Genomic DNA, 19504 nt, shown 5'->3' with positions numbered 1-19504 from the left:
TCTCATACTTGTTCTCGAATCCCTCCAGGGTCCCTAGCTCTGTAACCCCTTCCAGCCCTGCAACCTCCGAGATCTCTGTACTCCTCCAATTTTCGCCTCTTGCGCATCCCCAGTTTTCATCGCTCCACCATTGGCGTCCGTGCCTTCAGCTGCCTGGGCCCTAAGATCTGGAATTCCCTCGCTAAACCTCTCCATCTCTCTCTCCTTTAAGACGCTCTTTAAAACCTACCTCTTTGACCAAGCTTTTGGTCACCTGTCCTAATATCTTTTCATATGGCTTGGTGTCAAATTTTGTTTGATAATAGCTTCTGTGAAGCACCTAAGGACGTTTTACTGTTAAAGGCGCTATATAAATGCAAGTTGTTATTATCACATCTAATAAGGGAAGCACCACATTCAGCCAGCAAAGTATTGCTCTTTACATTTTCCTGCCTCTGCATTATTTTTGGTGTGGAGATGCCGGTGATGGACTGGGGTTGACAATTGTAAACAATTTTACAACACCAAGTTATAGTCCAGCAATTTTATTTTAAATTCACAAGCTTTCGGAGGCTTCCTCCTTCCTCAGGTAAATATTTTTGGTGACAGACGAGGTGTCGCTACCGCTTTAAGACACTGCCTTCTGATCGCCTTCTGGGGATCTTGGCAAAATCCACCACAAGGAGGAAGAGAAGCAGCGATGGTGGGTCGGCGGGGAAGAGGCTGTTCGGGGCCGCGGTCCCTGCCCTTCTCTCGCAAGCTCTCCTACTTTGACGGCGAGTTCGAGAGGCTGCACCGGCGGCGGCTTCTCCCCGGCTCCGAATCCGAATGGTGCCGGGTGCTAGAGCCGTTGCTTCGTTGCGGGGCTCCTCCGACAGGCTCCCCGGGTCGCGGTGGAGGCGGCCGCGGCAGCGGCAGGATTGCGATCGCCGCCGGCGTCCTCCTCTTGCTCGGCTGCCTCGCTCTCTGCAGCCGCTCCTGCGCCGGTTTCCTGAGCTTCTGTGGCCGGGCTTTGCTCATTCAGGTCGGTAAGCGCTTCGCCCTCATTTCACAAAGGATGGCACTCAAAATACTTTTAAAACAAATATTTATTGCAATTGGGCCAGAGTTGATCTGAGGGGCAGAAGATCCTCAACACAACTGATCTGGACCCCGCACACACTGGGGTAGCAGCAGCTGGTCCCGCACTGGTCTGACCCACTGTTCCATTCGCCCCTCTAACCCTACTAACTTGTTCTACTTTGAACTTGAGGATAGTTAACTTCCCTTAAGGGGAAATGCATTTCTATTGTGTGGTTTTCCCCTCTACCTACCCTTGCTGCTGTGTGGCATCTACTGAACAACTTTAGAATTTCAAAAATGGGGGGAAAAAATTGTTCATTTTTTGTCTTTGAGATGTCGAGAATTTAAACATTGGATCCACGTGGCCATTAACTGGCCAGGACTCCCAATTGGTTTGGGGCCTCAGTTTAAAGTGAAGACAGGTTTTGGGGTTATAAAACAAATGTTACAAGATACTGGTCTGTTTGAATTATATAGTCTGTCTGATTAGCTGTATACTTCCAACATTTTCTATTTTTATTTCAAATTTGCAGTTCTTTTTTCTTTTTTACCTGGACTTTTGATCTACTAGGATAAGCAGGTGGATCTGACAACTGCTAAAGCTTTCTCTGCTTAGCTTAGGGGATATGTGTGTCAGCTGGTGAGCTGTAGATCAAATAGATCAAGAAGGTTATAGGTTCAGTCTGTACAATGTGCATGATTAATTTGCAGAAACAAAATGTCTTGTTACTCTATTCACTGGATTCAGGATATCACTAATCAGGACTCTGTACCCAGCTATCATATCCATAACCAACTAGGGCATTGTGTCATTTAGCAACTTACCCAGAGTAGCTAAAGTGGACCCAATGCCCTGACTGAAGCCACTGATTGCAGGTGATCACAGACCTCGACTTATCAAGAAGGGGAGTAAGGAAAAACCCGGGAACTACAGGCCAGTGAGCCTAACATCAGTGGTAGGAAAATTATTGGAAAAAATTCTGAAGGACAAAATTAGTCTCCACTTGGAGAAGCAAGGATTAATCAGGGATAGTCAACATGGCTTTGTCAAGGGAAGATCATGTCTGACTAATTTGATTGAATTTTTTGAGGGGGTGACTAGGCGTGTGGATGAGGGTAACGCAGTGGATGTGGTATACATGGATTTCAGTAAGGCCTTCGATAAAGTCCCCCACAGGAGACTGGTCAAGAAGGTACGAGCCCATGGAATCCAGGGTGCCTTGGCACTTTGGATACAAAACTGGCTTAGTGGCAGAAGGCAGAGGGTGATGGTCGAAGGTTGTTTTTGTGACTGGAAGCCTGTGGCCAGTGGGGTACCACAGGGATCGGTGCTGGGTCCCTTGCTGTTTGTGGTCTACATTAATGACTTGGATATGAATGTAAAAGGTATGATCAGTAAGTTCGCTGATGATACAAAAATTGGTAGGGTGGTAAATAGCGAGGAGGATAGCCTCAGTCTGCAGGACGATATAGATGGGTTGGTCAGATGGGCGGAACAGTGGCAAATGGAATTTAACCCGGAAAAGTGCGAGGTGATGCACTTTGGAGGGACTAACAAGGCAAGGGAATACACAATGAATGGGAGGACCCTAGGCAAGACAGAGGGTCAGAGGGATCTTGGTGTGCAAGTTCACAGATCCCTGAAGGCGGCGGAACAGGTAGATAGGTGGTAAAGAAGGCATATGGGATACTTGCCTTTATTAGCCGAGGCATAGAATATAAGAGCAAGGAGGTTATGATGGAGCTGTATAAAACACTGGTTAGGCCACAGCTGGAGTACTGTGTGCAGTTCTGGTCGCCACACTACAGGAAGGATGTGATCGCTTTGGAGAGGGTGCAGAGGAGATTCACCAGGATGTTACCAGGGCTGGAGCGCTTCAGCTATGAAGAGAGACTGGGAAGATTGGGTTTGTTTTCCTTGGAGCAGAGGAGGCTGAGGGGGGACATGATTGAGGTGTACAAAATTATGAGGGGCACAGATAGGATGGATACTAAGGAGCTTTTTCCCTTCGTTGAGTGTTCTATAACAAGGGGACATAGATTCAAAGTAAAAGGCGGGAGGTTTAGAGGGGATTTGAGAAAGAACTTTTTCACCCAGAGGGTGGTTGGAGTCTGGAACTCACTGCCTGAAAGGGTTGTGGAGGCAGGAACCCTCACAACATTCAAGAAGCATTTGGATGAGCACTTGAAATGCCATAGCATACAAGGCTACGGACCAAATGCTGGAATATGGGATTAGAGTAGACAGGGCTTGATGGCCGGTGCGGACACGATGGGCCGAAGGGCCTCTATCCTTGCTGTATAACTCTATGACTCTATGACTCATTGTTTGAGATGAGTCTGTTGTCACAATATTGGGATTGTGTGTCTGTGGTTTTATAAAATCATTTTAAAATTACTCTTTCTTAAACCAATGCTGAGAATATTGGCCAGAATTTAAAGGGGGGGGGACTATATAGATAGCTCAGTTACAAGCTACACATCAGTTTTGTTATTAGGGATTTTAGGCTGAGGGTGGTGCTAGTAACAGGGATTTCAGCCACAAACCTAGACAGGTACTGGTATCAGGGATTCAGGCCCACATAGACTGATCCTTGGCTGGATGCTGGTGTCGGGGATGTTGGCACCAGATTTACATCCATGTCGGTATCAGAGATTTCAGCCCCTGACTTAGGCTCGGTCTGGTTCAGACATCCAGGCTTAAATTGATGCTGTTAATGGGGATCCAGACCCCACTCATGCGATATCGGTGATTTCAGTTGCAGGTTCAGTAATAACACATCCTGGTTCCAAGCCGAGGCTGGTGCTGGCATCAGAGATCCCAACTTCAGGCCCTGGCCAGTGTTGATATCAGGGATCCTGGCTCCAGGCCTACGCTGGAGGTGGTATTTGGATCCTGGTCCATGGCCTAGGCAAATGATGGTATCGGGGATCCTGGCTCCAGGTCAAGGGCAGTGCAAGTATTGTGTTTTCCACCTCAGACCTAGGTTCCTGTTACTCTGTGAATCCCATTCACCTAATTTGAGAAGAAAAATAGTTGGGGAGGGAGCAAGTTTGAATGATGGAGAATTTCTAATGCAAACACTTTTCTTCTTGTCTTTAGATGCTACCTTACTGGGACTGGACATTGTACTCCAACTCTGACTGCCTGATTGGGAATCCTTATTACTTTGAGAGAGGCCTTGAATCCTTGCAGCTCACAGACTGCATCAATGTGAGATCTGAAGCAATGTGACAAGAATTTCTAAAATTATGCCTTGAGATCCTTATAAAGTTGGAGTGGGACCTCCACTGAGAGAGTTCAGATCTTATTCATACCTCAAATGACACTGTCACTAGGATTCCCCCTTGAGGCCAAGTTTCACCATTGTGGTCAAGCTATCAAGGGATGGGATTGAATAATATTGGGGTCTCTTCCGTCATTTCTCAAACAATGTCTGCCTACTGGACTGTCTCATGCTCCAAATGGAGATGTACTATGTTGATGCAGAGACACATTGTGCAAGTAGAAAATGAAGAACACAAAGTCCTTTTGACCTATGCTTATATTGGTGATTAAATCACCATTGCAGCAAAATACAAATGATAATTTGATTTATTTAATCTGTGGTAAAATATTTCTAAGTCATTATAATGTTTGGAGACTAGGAGCTTTCCTGATGGCTCGGTGGGTAAAGATTCTGCTTGGTGTACAAGTGTGCTGTACAGACCAAAAAGGTCCTGGGTTTAGTACTCAGTCTTTGCTGAGTTAGCTCATCTCAGCCAGGGTGGGAGTTAGGGCAATATAATTGGCCTTAGTGCCCTTGTACTAGGAAAAGGAAAAATCATAAGAACATAAGAAATAGGAGCAGGAGTAGGCCAAATGGCCCCTCGAGCCTGCTCCGCCATTCAATCAGATCATGGCTGATCTTTGACCTCAACTCCACTTTCCTGCCCGATCCCCATATCCCTTGATTCCCCTAGAGTCCAAAATTCTATCCATCTCAGCCTTGAATATATTCAATGACTCAGCATCCACACCCCTCTGAGGTAGAGAATTCCAAAGATTCACAACCGTCTGAGTGAAGAAATTCCTCCTCATCTCAGTCTTGAATGACCGACCTCTTATCCTGTGACTATGCCCCCTGGTTCTCGACTCTCCAGCCATGGGAAACAATCTCTCAGGATCTACCCTGTCAAGCCCCCTCATTATCTTGTATGTTTCAATGAGATCACCTCTCATTCTTCTAAACTCCAAAGGGTATAGGCCCATTCTACTCAACCTCTCTTCACAGGACAACCCTCTCATCCCAGGAATTAATCTAGTGAACCTTCGTTGCACCGCCTTCAAGGCAAGTATATCCTTCCTTAGATAAGGAGACCAAAACTGTATGCAGTACAGGTGAGGTCTCATTAAAGCCATGTACAACTGTAGTAAGACTTCCTTACTCTTGTACTCCAACCCCCTTGCAATAAAGGCCAACATGCCATTTGCTTTCCTAATTGCCTGCAGTGCCTGCATACTAACCTTTTGTGTTTCTTGTACGAGGACACCCAAGTCTCTCTCAAGACCAACATTTAATAGTTTCTCACCATTTAAAAAAATATTCTGTTTTTCTATTTTTCCTACCAAAGTGACTAACCTCACATTTCCTCACATAATACTCCATCTGCCACCTTCTTGCGCGTTCACTTAATCTGTCTATATCCCTTTGCAGACTTTGTGTCCTCCTCACAGCTTACTTTCCCACCTAGCTTTGTATCATCAGCAAACTTGGATACACTCTGTCCCTTCTTCTAAATCGTTAATATAGATTGTAAATAGCTGAGGCCCAAGCACCAATCCTTGCGGCACCCCACTAGTTACAGCCCGCCAACCTGAGAATGACCTGTTCATCCCTACTCTCTGTTTTCTGTCCGTTAACTAATCCTCTATCCATGCTGATATATTACCCCCAACCCCTTGAGCCCTTCTCTTGCTTAACAACCTTTTATGTGGCATCTTATCAAATGCCTTTTGAAAATCCAAATATACTATATCCATTGGTTCCGCTTTATCTACCCTGCTACTTACATCCTCGAAAAACTCTAATAAATTTGTCAAACACGATTTCCCTTTCATAAAACCATGTTGATTCTGCCTAATCATATTATGGTTTTCTAAGTGCCTTGTTACCATTTCCTTAATAGGGATTCCAGCATTTTCCCAACGACCGATGTCAGGCTAACTGGCCTGTAGTTCTCTGTTTTCTCTCTCCCTCCCTTCTTGAATAGCGGGGTTATATTTGCTACCTTCCAGTCCACTGGGACCGTTGCAGAATCAGCGTTTCAACTCCTGGTCACTATCCAATGACCCATGCTGGAAAGTGTGCATGTGTCGACATTTGGTCAGGACAGTGCTGAGCCCTATAATTGCATAGACTGCCTAGGCTCATGCATGGATAGTGGCTACTTGGAGGACGCCCATCATCTGTGAACCATACTGTGATGAGGTTTGGTGCTTTTGGAGGACATTTGAAAAAAAACCATTGTAGAAGAAAGTTGTTTGTTTTAAGCAGTAAGTATCTGGCCTGATCTTGGGGAATTATTTGCCCTCCTGCTTTAAGTTGTTTCAGATTTTTTTTTTGAAGCCTTATGTGTTTGTGTATCTATTTGTTTAGGTATGCCGAAGATACCCAACAGTGGAATCTCTGCACAGAGCGGATCCAAAAATTGTTCTCCAGAATTACCTGCGTCAGAACCTGCCCCTCATAATAACAGATGGGACAGAACAGTGGGTTGCACAGACTGAGTTTACCGTGCCATTCCTAACCCAGGTCAGTGAATAAGGAGTTTTTTTGTTTACCTCTTTCCAACATTACAACAGTGACAACACTTCACAAGTATTTTATTGGCTGTAAAGCCCTTTGAGATGTCCCAAGGTTGTGAAAGGCACTATAGAAATGCAAGTTTCTTTCTTTCTTACTTCATGAATCAATAGAGTGGACCATTACACAATGTACTGTGGGCACAGGGGCTACTCCACAATCACCAGTAATACTGCATCATGGTCAGCTGAAGTTATAACTACTGGGCTAGTGCCTGACTAAGATTCAAACTGTAGTCTCCAGGTGGGTCAGTTGCCTCCTGAAAAATGTTTTATTGTTGTATTTGACAATGAGTGCTCTATAATGAGGTCTTGTGCTGCACCGTGCTCCGTCCCAGAAACCTCTAGCCAGGAGTCCTGATTTACTGCTGGAGCTCCCAGACTTTGTGTTCACAAGTTTGGGTCTTAACCCCTACATCTACAGTTAACAAACAAGGACGTTAACACATCCGCACATGCAGGATTAATGTGTTCATCTGTTGACTAGATAGTAGATGCAAGGGTTTGTTTAGGCTTATATCCAGGATGAGAAAAGGCCAGAAGGCCCAAACGTGCCATCCTTCAGCTGATTTCATGCCCATGCGCCAAATATCATCTCTTTCCCCCCACCCCCCCCCCCCCCCCACCCCAGGCAAGGCAAAAAAAGAGGGACTTGTAGCCAATTCAGGAACTCTCAGTGAAGAATTACTTTCTGACCCACATGGGCGATCAGGCAAGCAGAGGAGGTCGCAGATCAACATATTATTTCCCAGGATAATTTACCGTTACTTTCCATATGTTATGGTCACCTCATTCTCCAGAAATCCATCTAATGCCTTCCTGAGGAACTGTAAAGAATCAGTCTCCTCCACTCTCCACCATTTCTGGAATCCTGTTCCACTGGTCAGTCACCCTCTGGGAAAAGTAAAACTTCTAGATCTCCAAACTCACCCCCTGCTTCCTCAGATTGTGTGGCTGGCTCTACTAGATGCCATCAGTGTAAATCCTTCTCAGCACTTGCTCCAGAGTCACAGTGTCCTTCCTGAGGTGAGGGGAATCAAAAACAGTTAATGTCCAAACTTGTGAACCTTGTGGTTGATGTGGAGGTTGATGCCTTCAGTTGTTAACTCTGGTAGATGCAGGGGCTAAAGCCGTCTCTTGTGAACTTTGAGGTTATGAGCTTGAAATCTGTTTGATATTTGAATTGATCTCAGTGCTCATGTTGTTTTCTCACCAGGCTGTGAGGTGCCCCACCTGGGTAGGAGGGGTGAGGTGAAGGAGCAACAAACCCAAATCTCACCTTGCAGTGATAGTGACTCCTATTGGTCCAGCATGGGCAGTCCAATCATCACAGTTGGAAATGTGAAATTGGTGCGCGTTGGTTCCAGCGGGAGGAGACTAGATGGGGTGGGATGAGCGCATGTGGTGGGTGGAGGGGGGGGTGAAAGAAGAGATGGATACCGCAGTTCATGGCATGAGGGGGAAGCTGGTGAAATGGGTAACAATGAAATTGGGAAGGTGGGGAGCCGACAGGTAACATTAAGACTTGGGCATATGGTACAAGTTCCTGAGGAAATTGCTGTCTCTTTTTCAGTTGTACAATGGTCATCCAGTGCTGCAGAACACAGTGGTGTGCAGTTATTGGGACTCCCTTCACTCGCTGGAAAACAGCCCTGGTGCCTTCTTAGAAAAGGTTCATCAACAGAGGCCTGCCCAGTGGGCGATTCAGTGGTAAGACATAGGGCTTCTGCAATAATTGGTAAATGCAGTGTTAGATTCTCCTAAACCTTTGCCACAATTTCATCAAAACTCAACGCCACACAGAAATGCTTGTCTTTTAAAATTTTGCATCCAACACATTTGAAGGTGTCACACAAACTACATGTTATACTTGCTCATGGCAACAAATCACATCAAACAGTTAGAGAATCTTCCAATAAACAAGTAACATTAAAAAATTAATTTTGTGCTGATTTCTTCGTACCTTGATAACCTGACGTTCCCCAAAGGGTGGCATGGGGGATTTAAAAGCAGCTGACAATCTAAAGCATCATGAGGCTAATGAATTGTTCCCTTCTGATCAGTCTAAGGAGGAGGAGGAGGAGGAGGAGAAATGAAACTGCTGCTTCAGTTTTTTTTTCACAAACATTCCTGAATAATAGCAAATAGCCTTTCGGTGCCTTGGGATGTGCATTCTCCATAGGGAATGGTTAAGCAGGTAGAAAAATTGTGCAGTTACATTTTGTTGACTTAAATTAGACACCGTTCCACTTTAGCAGCAGACATCTTTCCTCAAGACTGTCCCTTTGTGCTTTTCGGGAAGGTTATCAAAATACAAACAATCTGCTACTTATATTGTACATTGTGCATTACATGGTATAATGGTCCTGTTGGAAAACTGAATCCTCTGACTTACATAGAATGTACAGCACAGAAACAGGCCATTCAGCCCAAAAAGTCCATGCTGGTGTTTATGTTCCACGTGAGCCTCCTCCCTCCCTACTTCATCTAAACCTATCAGCAGATCCTTCTATTCCTTGCTCCTTCGTGTTTATCTAGCTTCCCCTTAAATGCATCTATGCTTGTTTCCTCAACTACTCCTTGTGGTAGCGAGTTTCACGTTCTTACCACTCTCTGGGTAAAGAAGTTTCTCCTGAATTCCCTATTGGATTTATTAGTGACTATCTAAGATTTATGGCCTCTAGTTCTGGTCTCCCCTGCAAATGGAAATATCTTCTCTACGTCTACCCTATCAAACCCTTTCATAATCTTAAAGACCTCCATCAGGTCACCTCTCAGTCTTATTTCTAGAGAAAAGAGCCCCAGCCTGCTCAATCTTTCCTAATAGGTATAACCTTTCAGTTCTGTTATCACCCTAGTAAATCTTTTTCGCACCTTCTCCAGTGCCTCTATATCCATTGTAAAATATGGAGACCAGAACTGTTCACAGTACTCCAAATGTGGTCTAACCAAGGTTCTAAACAAGTTTAACATAACTTCCCTGCTTTTCAATTCTATCCCTCTGGACATGAACCCCAGTGCTTGGTTTGCTTTTTTATGGCTTTATTAACTTGTGCTGCTACTTTTAGTGATTTGTGTATCTGTAACCCCAGATCCCCCTGCTCCTCTACCTCATTTAGACTCTTATTATCCAAGTAGTATGTGGCCCCCTTATTCTTCCTACCAAAATGTAATACCTTACACTTATCTATATTGAAATTAATTTGCCATATACATGCCCATTCTGCAAGTTTATTAATGTCTTCCTGTATTTTGTCACAGTCCTCCTTGGTATTAACTATACCCCCCCCCCCCCCCCCCCCCACAATTTGGTGTCATCCGCAAATTTTTGAAATTGTACTTCCGAGTCTAAATCGTTTATGTAAATGGTGAGCAACAGGGGTCCCACCACCGATCCTTGTGGAACACCACTTCCCACCTTTTGCCAGTCTGAGTAACTACCTCTAACCCCTACTCTCTGTTTTCTGTTTTGTAGCCAGCCTGCTATCCATTCTGCTACTTGTCCCCTGACTCCACATTCTCTGACCTTATTAATGTGTCTACTATGCGGTACCTTATCGAAGGCCTTTTGAAAATCCATATATATTACCTCTACTGCATTAATGTGAGCAATCTTTTTACTGTCTATCAGTGTGTGAAAGCTGGATGAAAATACTTTTTAGTTTCCCCACCACATTAATATGTATTTTGAGATCACCAAATAAAAAAGTGAACGGGGGGGTTGAGGGAGAGGGGGTGGGGGGGTCGGAGGGGGGAACTGGGTGTTCCACTCTGTCCAAGTTCAAATCCAGCCAAGTCTGATGGTATAAAAGTCTCATAAGTAGTCAAGAATGAGAAAAGCCCATTAGATCCATTGATGCTCATCCCTCTGGTATTCCTAACCAACCTAGCTTAGAATCCAACCACCTTATCTGGAAGATTATTCCAAACAATAATCACTCTTTTGAGTAAGGACATTTTCCTAATACCTTGACATAATTAAATTTATGTCCTTTTTGTCCTTGTGGCCTGGTGTGGTACAACAATAATAACACTTTGCATTTATATAACACCTTTTACATAAACAAAATGTTCCAAGGCACTTCACAATGAAAATAGACAGCTGAACGGATGCCAAGGAATAGAGGGAGAGGTTCGGGGTTGGGGGGGGGCAGGTGATCAAAACCAAGGTCGAATAGATGGGTCTTGAGAAGGCTTTTATAGGAAGAGAGAGAAGTGGAGACGTAAAGGATTTAGAGAGGGCGCTCAGAGTGTGGGGCCAAGGCAGCTGAGGACTCTGCCACCAATGGTAGGCGAAGGGTGGGACGTGCACAAAAGGCCAGTCAGAGGACTGAAGGGGGGAGGGGATGGTTTATAAAGCTGGGGGAGATCACAGAGATTGGGTGAGGCAAGGCTGTGGAGGGATTTGAATGTGAGGATTTGGATGATCTTTAAGTAATACTCTGGATTTACTTTATACCATTTAATAGTTGATGTACTGAGATGAGGTTCCTCCCCTTAAGTCTGTGATGAGCTAGTTCCATAACTCTGCATTGTGCCTTTTGTGCCTAAATGCCACAAACAGCAGAATGCAGAGCGAGTCTTCCATAGTTATTTCTCATTCCTGGTTCATTTGACTGTTACTCTATTTCTTACACTTTGAGAACTTACATTACTGAGTTAATTTGCCATAACAGCTGCTGAACTTCTCTCTGAACTGAACTGAACTGAGCTCTTAACTTCTAATTTCATCTCCTGCCGAAACGTCTTCCTGTTTCTGAAACTGTTCTATTTATGGTTCCCTTCAGTTTTTCATTGCCTCTTGCTTCTGAAAAACTTGGATAAAGTTGCCTCTATTATTTGTGAACATCAAAAAACATTTCTGGAGTCTCTCCTGTCCATCATTTCTTCATCAGGATTGGAGTGATTTTCGTTTTAAACAATCCATTACAAACTTTACAGCCTTGTAATGTAGTTTTCGCTCCAAATTTCTTGACTCTGCTAACTCATAACTTTTCAGTTGTGTCTTTACACTCCGCTAAAGTTGGCAATCCTCTTTGGGGGGGTGGGGGAGTGGTGGTAGTGGAGGAAGCAATTTATTACTTCAACATATCCCTATACGGTTAAGAAGGCTCTTAATCATAGTAGGTACAGCACAAGAGATAGCCATTCAGCCCATCGTGCCTGTGCCGGCTCTTTGAAAGAGCTATCCAATTAGTCTCATTCCCATGCTCTTTCCCCATAGCCCTGCAAATTTTCTCCCTTCAAGTATTTATCCAATTCTCTTTTGAACGTTACTATTGAATCTGCTTCCACCATCCTTTCAGGCAGTGCTTTCCAGATCATAACAACTCACTGCATTAAAAAAATGTTTCCTCGTGTCGCCTCTGTCTGTTTTGCTAATCACCTTAAAATCTATGTCCTCAGGTTACCAACCTCTCTGCCACTGGAAATAGAGTAAATAAGGAAAAACTATCAAAACAGTTCATGATTTGAACACCTCTATCAAATCTTCCTTTAACCTTCTCTGTTCTAAGGAGAATAACTCCAGCTTCTCCAATCTGTCCACGTAACTGAAGTCCCTCATCCCTGGTACCATTCTAGTAAATCTCTTCTATACCCTCTCTAAGGCCTTGACATCCTTCCCAAAGTGTGGTGCCCAGAATTGAACATTATACTCAAGCTGAGGCCTAACTAGTATTTTATAAAGGTTTAGCATAACTTCCTTGCTTTTGTATTCTATGCCTCTATTAATAAAACCCAAGATCCCATATGCTTTTTAGCAGCCTTCTCAACTTGTCCTGCCACCTTCGAAGATTTGTGTATGTGCACCCCAGATCTCTATGTTTCTGCATCCATTTAAAATTGTACCATTTAGTTTATATTGCCTCTTCTCATTCTTCCTACCAAAATGTATCACTTCACACTTCTCTGCGTTAAATTTCATTTGCCATATGTCTGCCCCTTTCACCACTCTGTCTATGTCCTCCTGAAGTCTGTTATTATCCTCCACATTGTTTACTACGTTTCCGAGTTTTGTGTCATCTCAAACTTTGAAATGATGCCCTCTATACCCAAGTCCAGGTCATTAATATATATCAAAAAGAGCAGTGATCCTAATACTGACCCCTGGGGAACACCACTGTGTATTTCCCTCCAGTCTGAAATACAACCGTTCACCACTACTCTGCTTTCTGTCCCTTAGCCAATTTTGTATCCACGCTGCCACTGTCCCTTCAATCCCATGGAGTTTAATTTTGCTTACGAGTCTATCATGTGGTACTTTATCAAATGCCTTTTGGAAGTCCATATACATAACAGCAACCGCACTACCCTCATCAACTCTCTCCATTACTTCATCAAAGAACTCAATCAAGTTAGTCAATCATGAATTGACATGGCAATTTGTCTCCCAAGATTGAGTGTTCAATATCTCTTTAGTGCATGCAACAGAGAATCTTTAATAGTAGCATTTCCGTTTTATCAGTGCTGTTAAGCAATTTATCTATTCATGTTATTATCCAGGAATTTTGTCCTCAGGATTTAACACCAGTTTATACACCGGTGTTATTGCAAACACGTACAGAAAGTACTTTTTGATTGGGTCCATAAGGTTTGGCCATTTGCTTAACATTAGTAGCAGTATTATTTAAACCATGGGTTATTTTTTAAAGAATGCCCAAATAGCAAATAAAATGGAGTTTTTAACCCTCTGCCATCTGATTCATTCCTAACATATACACACACTTAGGTGATTGCTAATTGGCTCTTTGAGTTATCAGTTATCATAACCAGACTTCCCTCGGATATCTTGAGACTCTGCCACTCTACACTACGCTCTGCCAGCTCCTACAAATCTTCCATTAACGTCTGTTAGTCACAGTCCCACCATCTCAGTTTGGCTTTCCACATTGTTATTTGTCAGCTGCTGCTCGATCCGTCATCTTCTGAGGGGTCCCAATCTTCATCCACACAACACATGCCCTGCCGATGGCAATCTTCTCCTTGTAAGTTACTATTTTTGCAGATAGACCACTCCTCTATTGAGGTATATTACCCACTCTAGGGCCATGTCTCTCTTCACATTGTGTTTCACATGAATGCTGTCCATTATACAATGTATAATTGTGCATTATACATGTTTTGGTTTTTGTATTCCCCTTTTACTCTGTGAAACAGCGGCGATCTCCCTTGAATTGGCAGATTGACTGGACTTAAACGGTACGGTGAACTGGCTCGGATTGAGGATGAATTTCACACCAGATGGTGTTGCAGACTTGTGATTCGTGTGGGCTGAGCTGAGGCTGTTGGAGCTAGTTTCAGCCACGATGTTTAACCATTGAATGGTGACCTTAGATAAGACAGTTATTTCTACACAGGAAGAATTGCAACAAAGCAGCGGCGAAGGTGATCCGTGCATTTTATCAGCGACCCTACTTCCTCCCTCCTGTAGTGGAATTGGCAGAGTCCAACTGGTTGCTGATGGCATCGCGAGGAGAGGGTGGCGGGACAGAGGACACATTTATAAAGGTAAAACGATGTTTGCTTTTGTTGGACAAGGATGTGAATGAGTGGTTGCACGAGCATTGATGGGCCTGAAACTTTCTCACCCCTTTTATATGTTTTGTTTCTGGATGGGATCTGCTCAGACACTTCTGTAACTATTTCTGGATCTTAGTTAGATGGTCACAGGCTGGTTTATTTCTTTGATAATGGTAGTTTCTGAGCTCAGTCATTTTGGCAACTAGAGCAGCCATGTGGATGAACTGTAAGCTGAGACAGAAATGCTAAGAACCTTGTCATTTCTTTGCACAGGTGAGAGATCATGACGGGGACCTGCTGATGTGGATCGCTCAACTTCAGGGGGTCTTTGAGGTTCAGCTCTTACCCAAGGACATATGTGCTGGCCTGTGTACCCATTATACCCTGCAACTTTCACCTGGAGAGACAGGTATGCAGAGTAGCACTGCAGACAGTGTGGTTTTGTGTTGTTATATGTATAGTTCAGATTCCTATTCTTTCTAATACAAAAGTGTAGTGTTACGTTCCGGTAGTAAAATACGCTACCTTACTGATTGGAGATGTTGCTAACAAATTCTTGAGTCTGCTAGTAAGGCGAGATGAGTTTCAGCGTGTACCTGATGATGACCTAAAGCTCCATTAAGTGTGAGCCTTCCATTACCTGCAGCTTTAGGTCATCACCAGGTACAACAAAAAATTTATTTATGGCAACATCACCAGTAACCATTCAGTATGTTGATCATGGCTCATTGCAGCATCTCCTACTCAAACTCATTCTTTCCCAGGGCCTGAAGATAATATAACTCCTCACAACCCCCTCCCTCAAGTCTTCCTCTTACAGTTTTGGATCTTTTATACCACTTTCACATTCAACAGCTTCCATTATTTATTTACATTTTTATTTTGGATATTTAGTTTAAAAATGAATCCCTGAAATTCAGACTTTTATTTTTTTGATCTGACACTTTACCATTTACTGCCATGTAGTGTGACTGAGGTAATATCAGTCTGTTGCAAAGCTACACATGATTTGATGGGAGGATTGCAACTGTAAGATTTATTGGACTTATAAATCTTGACTCGTGAATGTTATTAACTGTTCCCTTGCCTGGCGCACAACTGGGCCTTACGGACCAGGACGGTCCCAGGTTTGATCTCTGATCTGTGTTGAGATAACTGATCTTAGCTGGAGCAGCAGTTGACACGATGCAATTGGCCTCCGTGCTATTGAGCTGGGGAGGAAAACATCAGCTCGTTTGTGATCGCTATCCTACTATCTCTGCTGGAAAGCGCACGTGTGGACATGGGGTGAGAACAGGATGGAGTGCGGCTCTGATGTCCCTAAGGCTTGAATGGCCTGATAACGGTTACTAATTAGGCTCACACATGAAGGATGACCACTTGGGTGAGGTACTTAGGAACAGGGGTAGGCCATTCTGCCCCTCGAGCCTGTTCCAGCATTCAATTAGATCATGGTACTGGAGGCTATGGAACAGTAGCCCAGCACAGGCTGATGCCTTCAGGAAAGGAAGGGAGAAAATTGAAAGGTAAAGAAAGAAGGGGAGCATTCATGGAGTGTTTGGTTAACTAAATGTTTCTTAATGTGTTTTTTTCTCACCCAGTTGCTGTACCACTTCAAATGTGGGAGGTGCAGTATCGACCTTTCAGTTCCACTGCCGTTGGACTTGCTGCAACAGGAAACTGGCTTCAAGACCCCAGGTAATGATGGCAGAAGTGATTCCACAAGACAGTATCCTGCTTCAGGGAATCTAGGATTTGGACAGTGGCCGAGCTGGTCTGAGCTAGCGCTGTATCTTTGGAGCCTGGGTCGGATCGTCTCATTTTATTTGCCCTGATGTATCACTGTTTACAGAGTGTTTTAATTCCTCATTTTTGTGGGGTTTCTGGAAGGACAGCGTTATCATAATGCTGGGCTGCTGGTTGAGGAGGGGATATCTAGACTTCAAGTAAGCATCAAGGACATACCCTGAATTGATTCAGAGGATAGAAAAAAACAGGTGCTGCAATGGGTTAGATATTTTCCTTTATCACTAAAAGCTGGTGCACAGGTACAAAAAGTAGTCAATATGGCTAATGAGCCTTTATCTCACGGGAGCTGGAATACACAAGAGAAGAAGTGATGCTTCCGTTGTACAGAGCTTTGATCAGACCCCATTTGGAGTACGGCATTCAGTTTTGGGCACCGCACCTCAGGAAGGACATTGGCCTAGGAGGGGGTATAACACAGATTCACCAGAATGATATTGGGGCTTAGAGGGTTAAATTATAAGGACAGGTTATGTAAACTTGACTTGTATTCCCTTGAGTTTGGAAGGTTGAGAGGTGATCCAACTGAAGTGTTTAAAACGATAAAGGGATTTGATAGGGTAGATAGAGAAAAACTATTTCTGGTGGTGGAATCCAGAACAAGAAGGCATAATCTTAAAATTAGAGCTAGGCCATTTAGGAGTGGTATCGGGAAGCACTTTTCATGCAAAGGGTAGTGGAAAACTGGAACTCCCCACCCTCCATCCCCCTCCAAAGGCTGCGGATGCTGGGCCAATTGAAATTTTCAAGATTGAGATCGATAGATTTTTGTTCGGTAAGGGTATCAAGGGATATGGATCAAAGACTGGTAAATGGAGTTGAGGTACAGATCAACCGTGATCTAACAGAATTGCGAAACAGGCTCAAGGGATTGAATTGCCTAATCCCGTTCCTGTGTTTGGTTGAAGAACAGCACATGAACTATATTCCGTCGGCATGTATTGCTTCAACTGTTTATATCTTAAGTACTTATTTGGAAAGAGAAAATTAAGTCCTTTCCTCCTGACGACAAACATCAAAATGCAGTAAAAAAAACTTGCTGCCTCAAAGGCAGACTGGAGGAGGACAACACAGGGGAAATGGATTAGTTTTTAAATGGAGTCAGAGGGCTGCAGATCTCTGAAGAAGAGGAGGGCTGCTAATCTCTGTAGTAGGGAGGAGGAGGGCTGCACATCTCCATAGGATGAAGGAGGAGAACTGTGCATCTTTCCTGGAGACTGGAGGAGGAGGTCTACAGGGAGAAGGTGAAGGGGGAGCTGCAGTTCTCTGCAATAAGGAGAAAAAGAGCTGCATGTTTTTGTACAGATATGGAGAAGGGCTGCAAAGGAAGGAAGATGACTGCAGACCTCTACAAGAAGGAGAATGCGGACTGCAGTTCTCTGCAGGAAAGAGAAAGAAAAGAACTGTATGTCTCTGTTTGGCGGAAGGGAAAAGGGCTTCAAATGTGTGCAGGAAGGAGATGGGGATTACGGATAAGGGGAGGAGATGAGCTGCCGATCCCAGGAGAAGGGCAGCTACAAATCCCTGCAGGAGGGAGAAGGAGGAAGGGGACTGCGGATATCTTCGAGGGAGGATCTCTTGAAGAACAGGCCTGCTGATTTCTGCGGGAAAGAATTAGAAGTGTTCAGCTTCATCGAGTTGTCTGGGCCTTTTGGATAAATGAATTTGATGAAAGTTTTTGAGTCGAGGGAGAGCTGCACTGGATCTGACTTAAGAATGTTCTACAAGTTCACTAGGTACAAAGCAGACTAATGTTTTATCTCCCACCTCTGTCATCCTTTGCTTGTCTTGACGAGTATTCAGAAGTAAGGTGGATCCAGGAAATAGGGCTTTGATGTGGGAGGGTAGATCAAGGACAAGAATTCAGCCATAGATTGAGGATCTGGGGACAGAGCTTCAGTTGCAAGATGAGAGATTCAGTCACCGGAAGAGTGATCTGGGAATAGAGGTTAACCATGGACTGAGCGTTCAGCCGTACTTAACATCTCGCTGACTAAGAGGACGTTAATCTTTTGGACTCTTGAGTTTGATACACAGTTTGCTGCTCAGCAATGAACCCTTTTGTTGCGATAATAGCCTAGATCTCATCCTGCACAAACAATCTAATCAGAGCTCCTGTAACACAGCAGGAGTTCTGATAGCTCTCTATTAAACCACAGAACGGTGATCTTAAACAGAACCTTGTTATGGATGAACCTGTGAATGAAAGAATCCAGTGATGACCTTTGTGCTGAATTTTGATGATGTATTCCAAACATAGAGCCAAGCTAAGTTTTATCCATTATGTGATTTCTCATAGACATCAAAAGATGGATATGAAACTGCTGTTTTCAAAAGATTGTAAAACAAAATAAATATTTTTTTAAATTGGGATTATTAAATTGTGCTAAATTGTCTGTTATTTAGTATTCTGCACTTCGCGTCGGCTTTACATGATGACTTGGTTGGATTCAATAATGTGTCACGAGGGGCTGAATGTACTGGTTTTGGATTTTGAGCACTATTTTCTCATTAAACAACCTAACGACAGTTTTTGGAAGAGGACTGAGCCTGTTATAATATGAATCTTTCTATGCTTTCTTTTGTTGTAGCATCCATGGATCTGGGAATTAATAGTTATCCCGATTGTGGTAGTACTATTGGATTAAGGATAGGCTCACACAACACTCTCTGTCTCTTTGGATCGAGAGAAATTTTCATGCAGACCAATGATTCGACTGTGGAAACTATATCTAGTTTTGTACATAAATTTAATTAGTTATAAAATATGGCAAATTAGACTAATACTAGCTTATAACACAATTATGATTTATATCAATTAATCACAGCTCTCGCTAGCCTCTTTCCAATGTTTATAATAGTCTCTTAGAATTAAACAAAAGTGTTCAGTACTGGCACAGTGAATTATATAGTCCAGTCTTCTTGTGCTCCTTGATAACAAAATGTTGTCTGGAGCCTTAGGTAGGAAGTTTAATGAGGAATATAAAAACCAGATTCACAGAATTGTTTAAACCGAACAACCATCAGAATCCAGCAAGAACTACAGATTCTGCAAATAGACCCAGCTTTTATTCATTAATTTCTCTTAAGAAGGAAAGTGGTTGAACTTTAAAGATATAACAAGACAAAAACTCAGTGGAATAACGCTTTGTAGTTTTGGGACAGTCACTTTCACGCTTACCAGTTAGCCAGTTTTAATATGTAATTATAACAAAATGACATTGAGTTTGATGATACACAGTGATCAATGCAATTTCTACATTACAACAGTAACTACACTTAAAAAAAAAC

The 19504-nt window shown here is 43.4% G+C and overlaps 1 protein-coding gene across 1 annotated transcript; it reads left to right on the top strand.

Moving 5' to 3' along the window:
• Nucleotides 1-665: 665 nt before the first annotated feature.
• On the top strand, nt 666-18594 carry LOC137342185 (uncharacterized). The gene is made up of 7 exons (XM_068005934.1): nt 666-1003; nt 4145-4255; nt 6681-6836; nt 8460-8596; nt 14245-14395; nt 14681-14816; nt 16009-18594. Exons 1-7 carry the CDS (start codon nt 680-682, stop codon nt 16107-16109), a joined length of 1116 nt encoding a protein of 371 aa, XP_067862035.1. The 5' UTR covers nt 666-679; the 3' UTR covers nt 16110-18594.
• The last annotated feature ends 910 nt before the right edge of the window (nt 18595-19504 follow it).

Source organism: Heptranchias perlo, chromosome 25, assembly GCF_035084215.1.
Source record: "Heptranchias perlo isolate sHepPer1 chromosome 25, sHepPer1.hap1, whole genome shotgun sequence".
Taxonomy (NCBI): Eukaryota; Metazoa; Chordata; class Chondrichthyes; order Hexanchiformes; family Hexanchidae; genus Heptranchias; species Heptranchias perlo.
Note: the sequence above shows the minus strand (reverse complement) of the source record. Positions and strands in the feature narration are given on the sequence as shown.

Excerpts from the sequence above, each read along its gene's own strand:
- LOC137342185 (XM_068005934.1), top strand. The coding sequence starts at position 680 with ATGGTGGGTCGGCGGGGAAGAGGCTGTTCGGGGCCGCGGTCCCTGCCC. Across the intron at positions 4,256-6,680 it reads AGCTCACAGACTGCATCAAT|GTATGCCGAAGATACCCAAC; the intron begins GTGAGATCTGAA and ends CTATTTGTTTAG. Across the intron at positions 14,817-16,008 it reads ACTTTCACCTGGAGAGACAG|TTGCTGTACCACTTCAAATG; the intron begins GTATGCAGAGTA and ends TTTCTCACCCAG.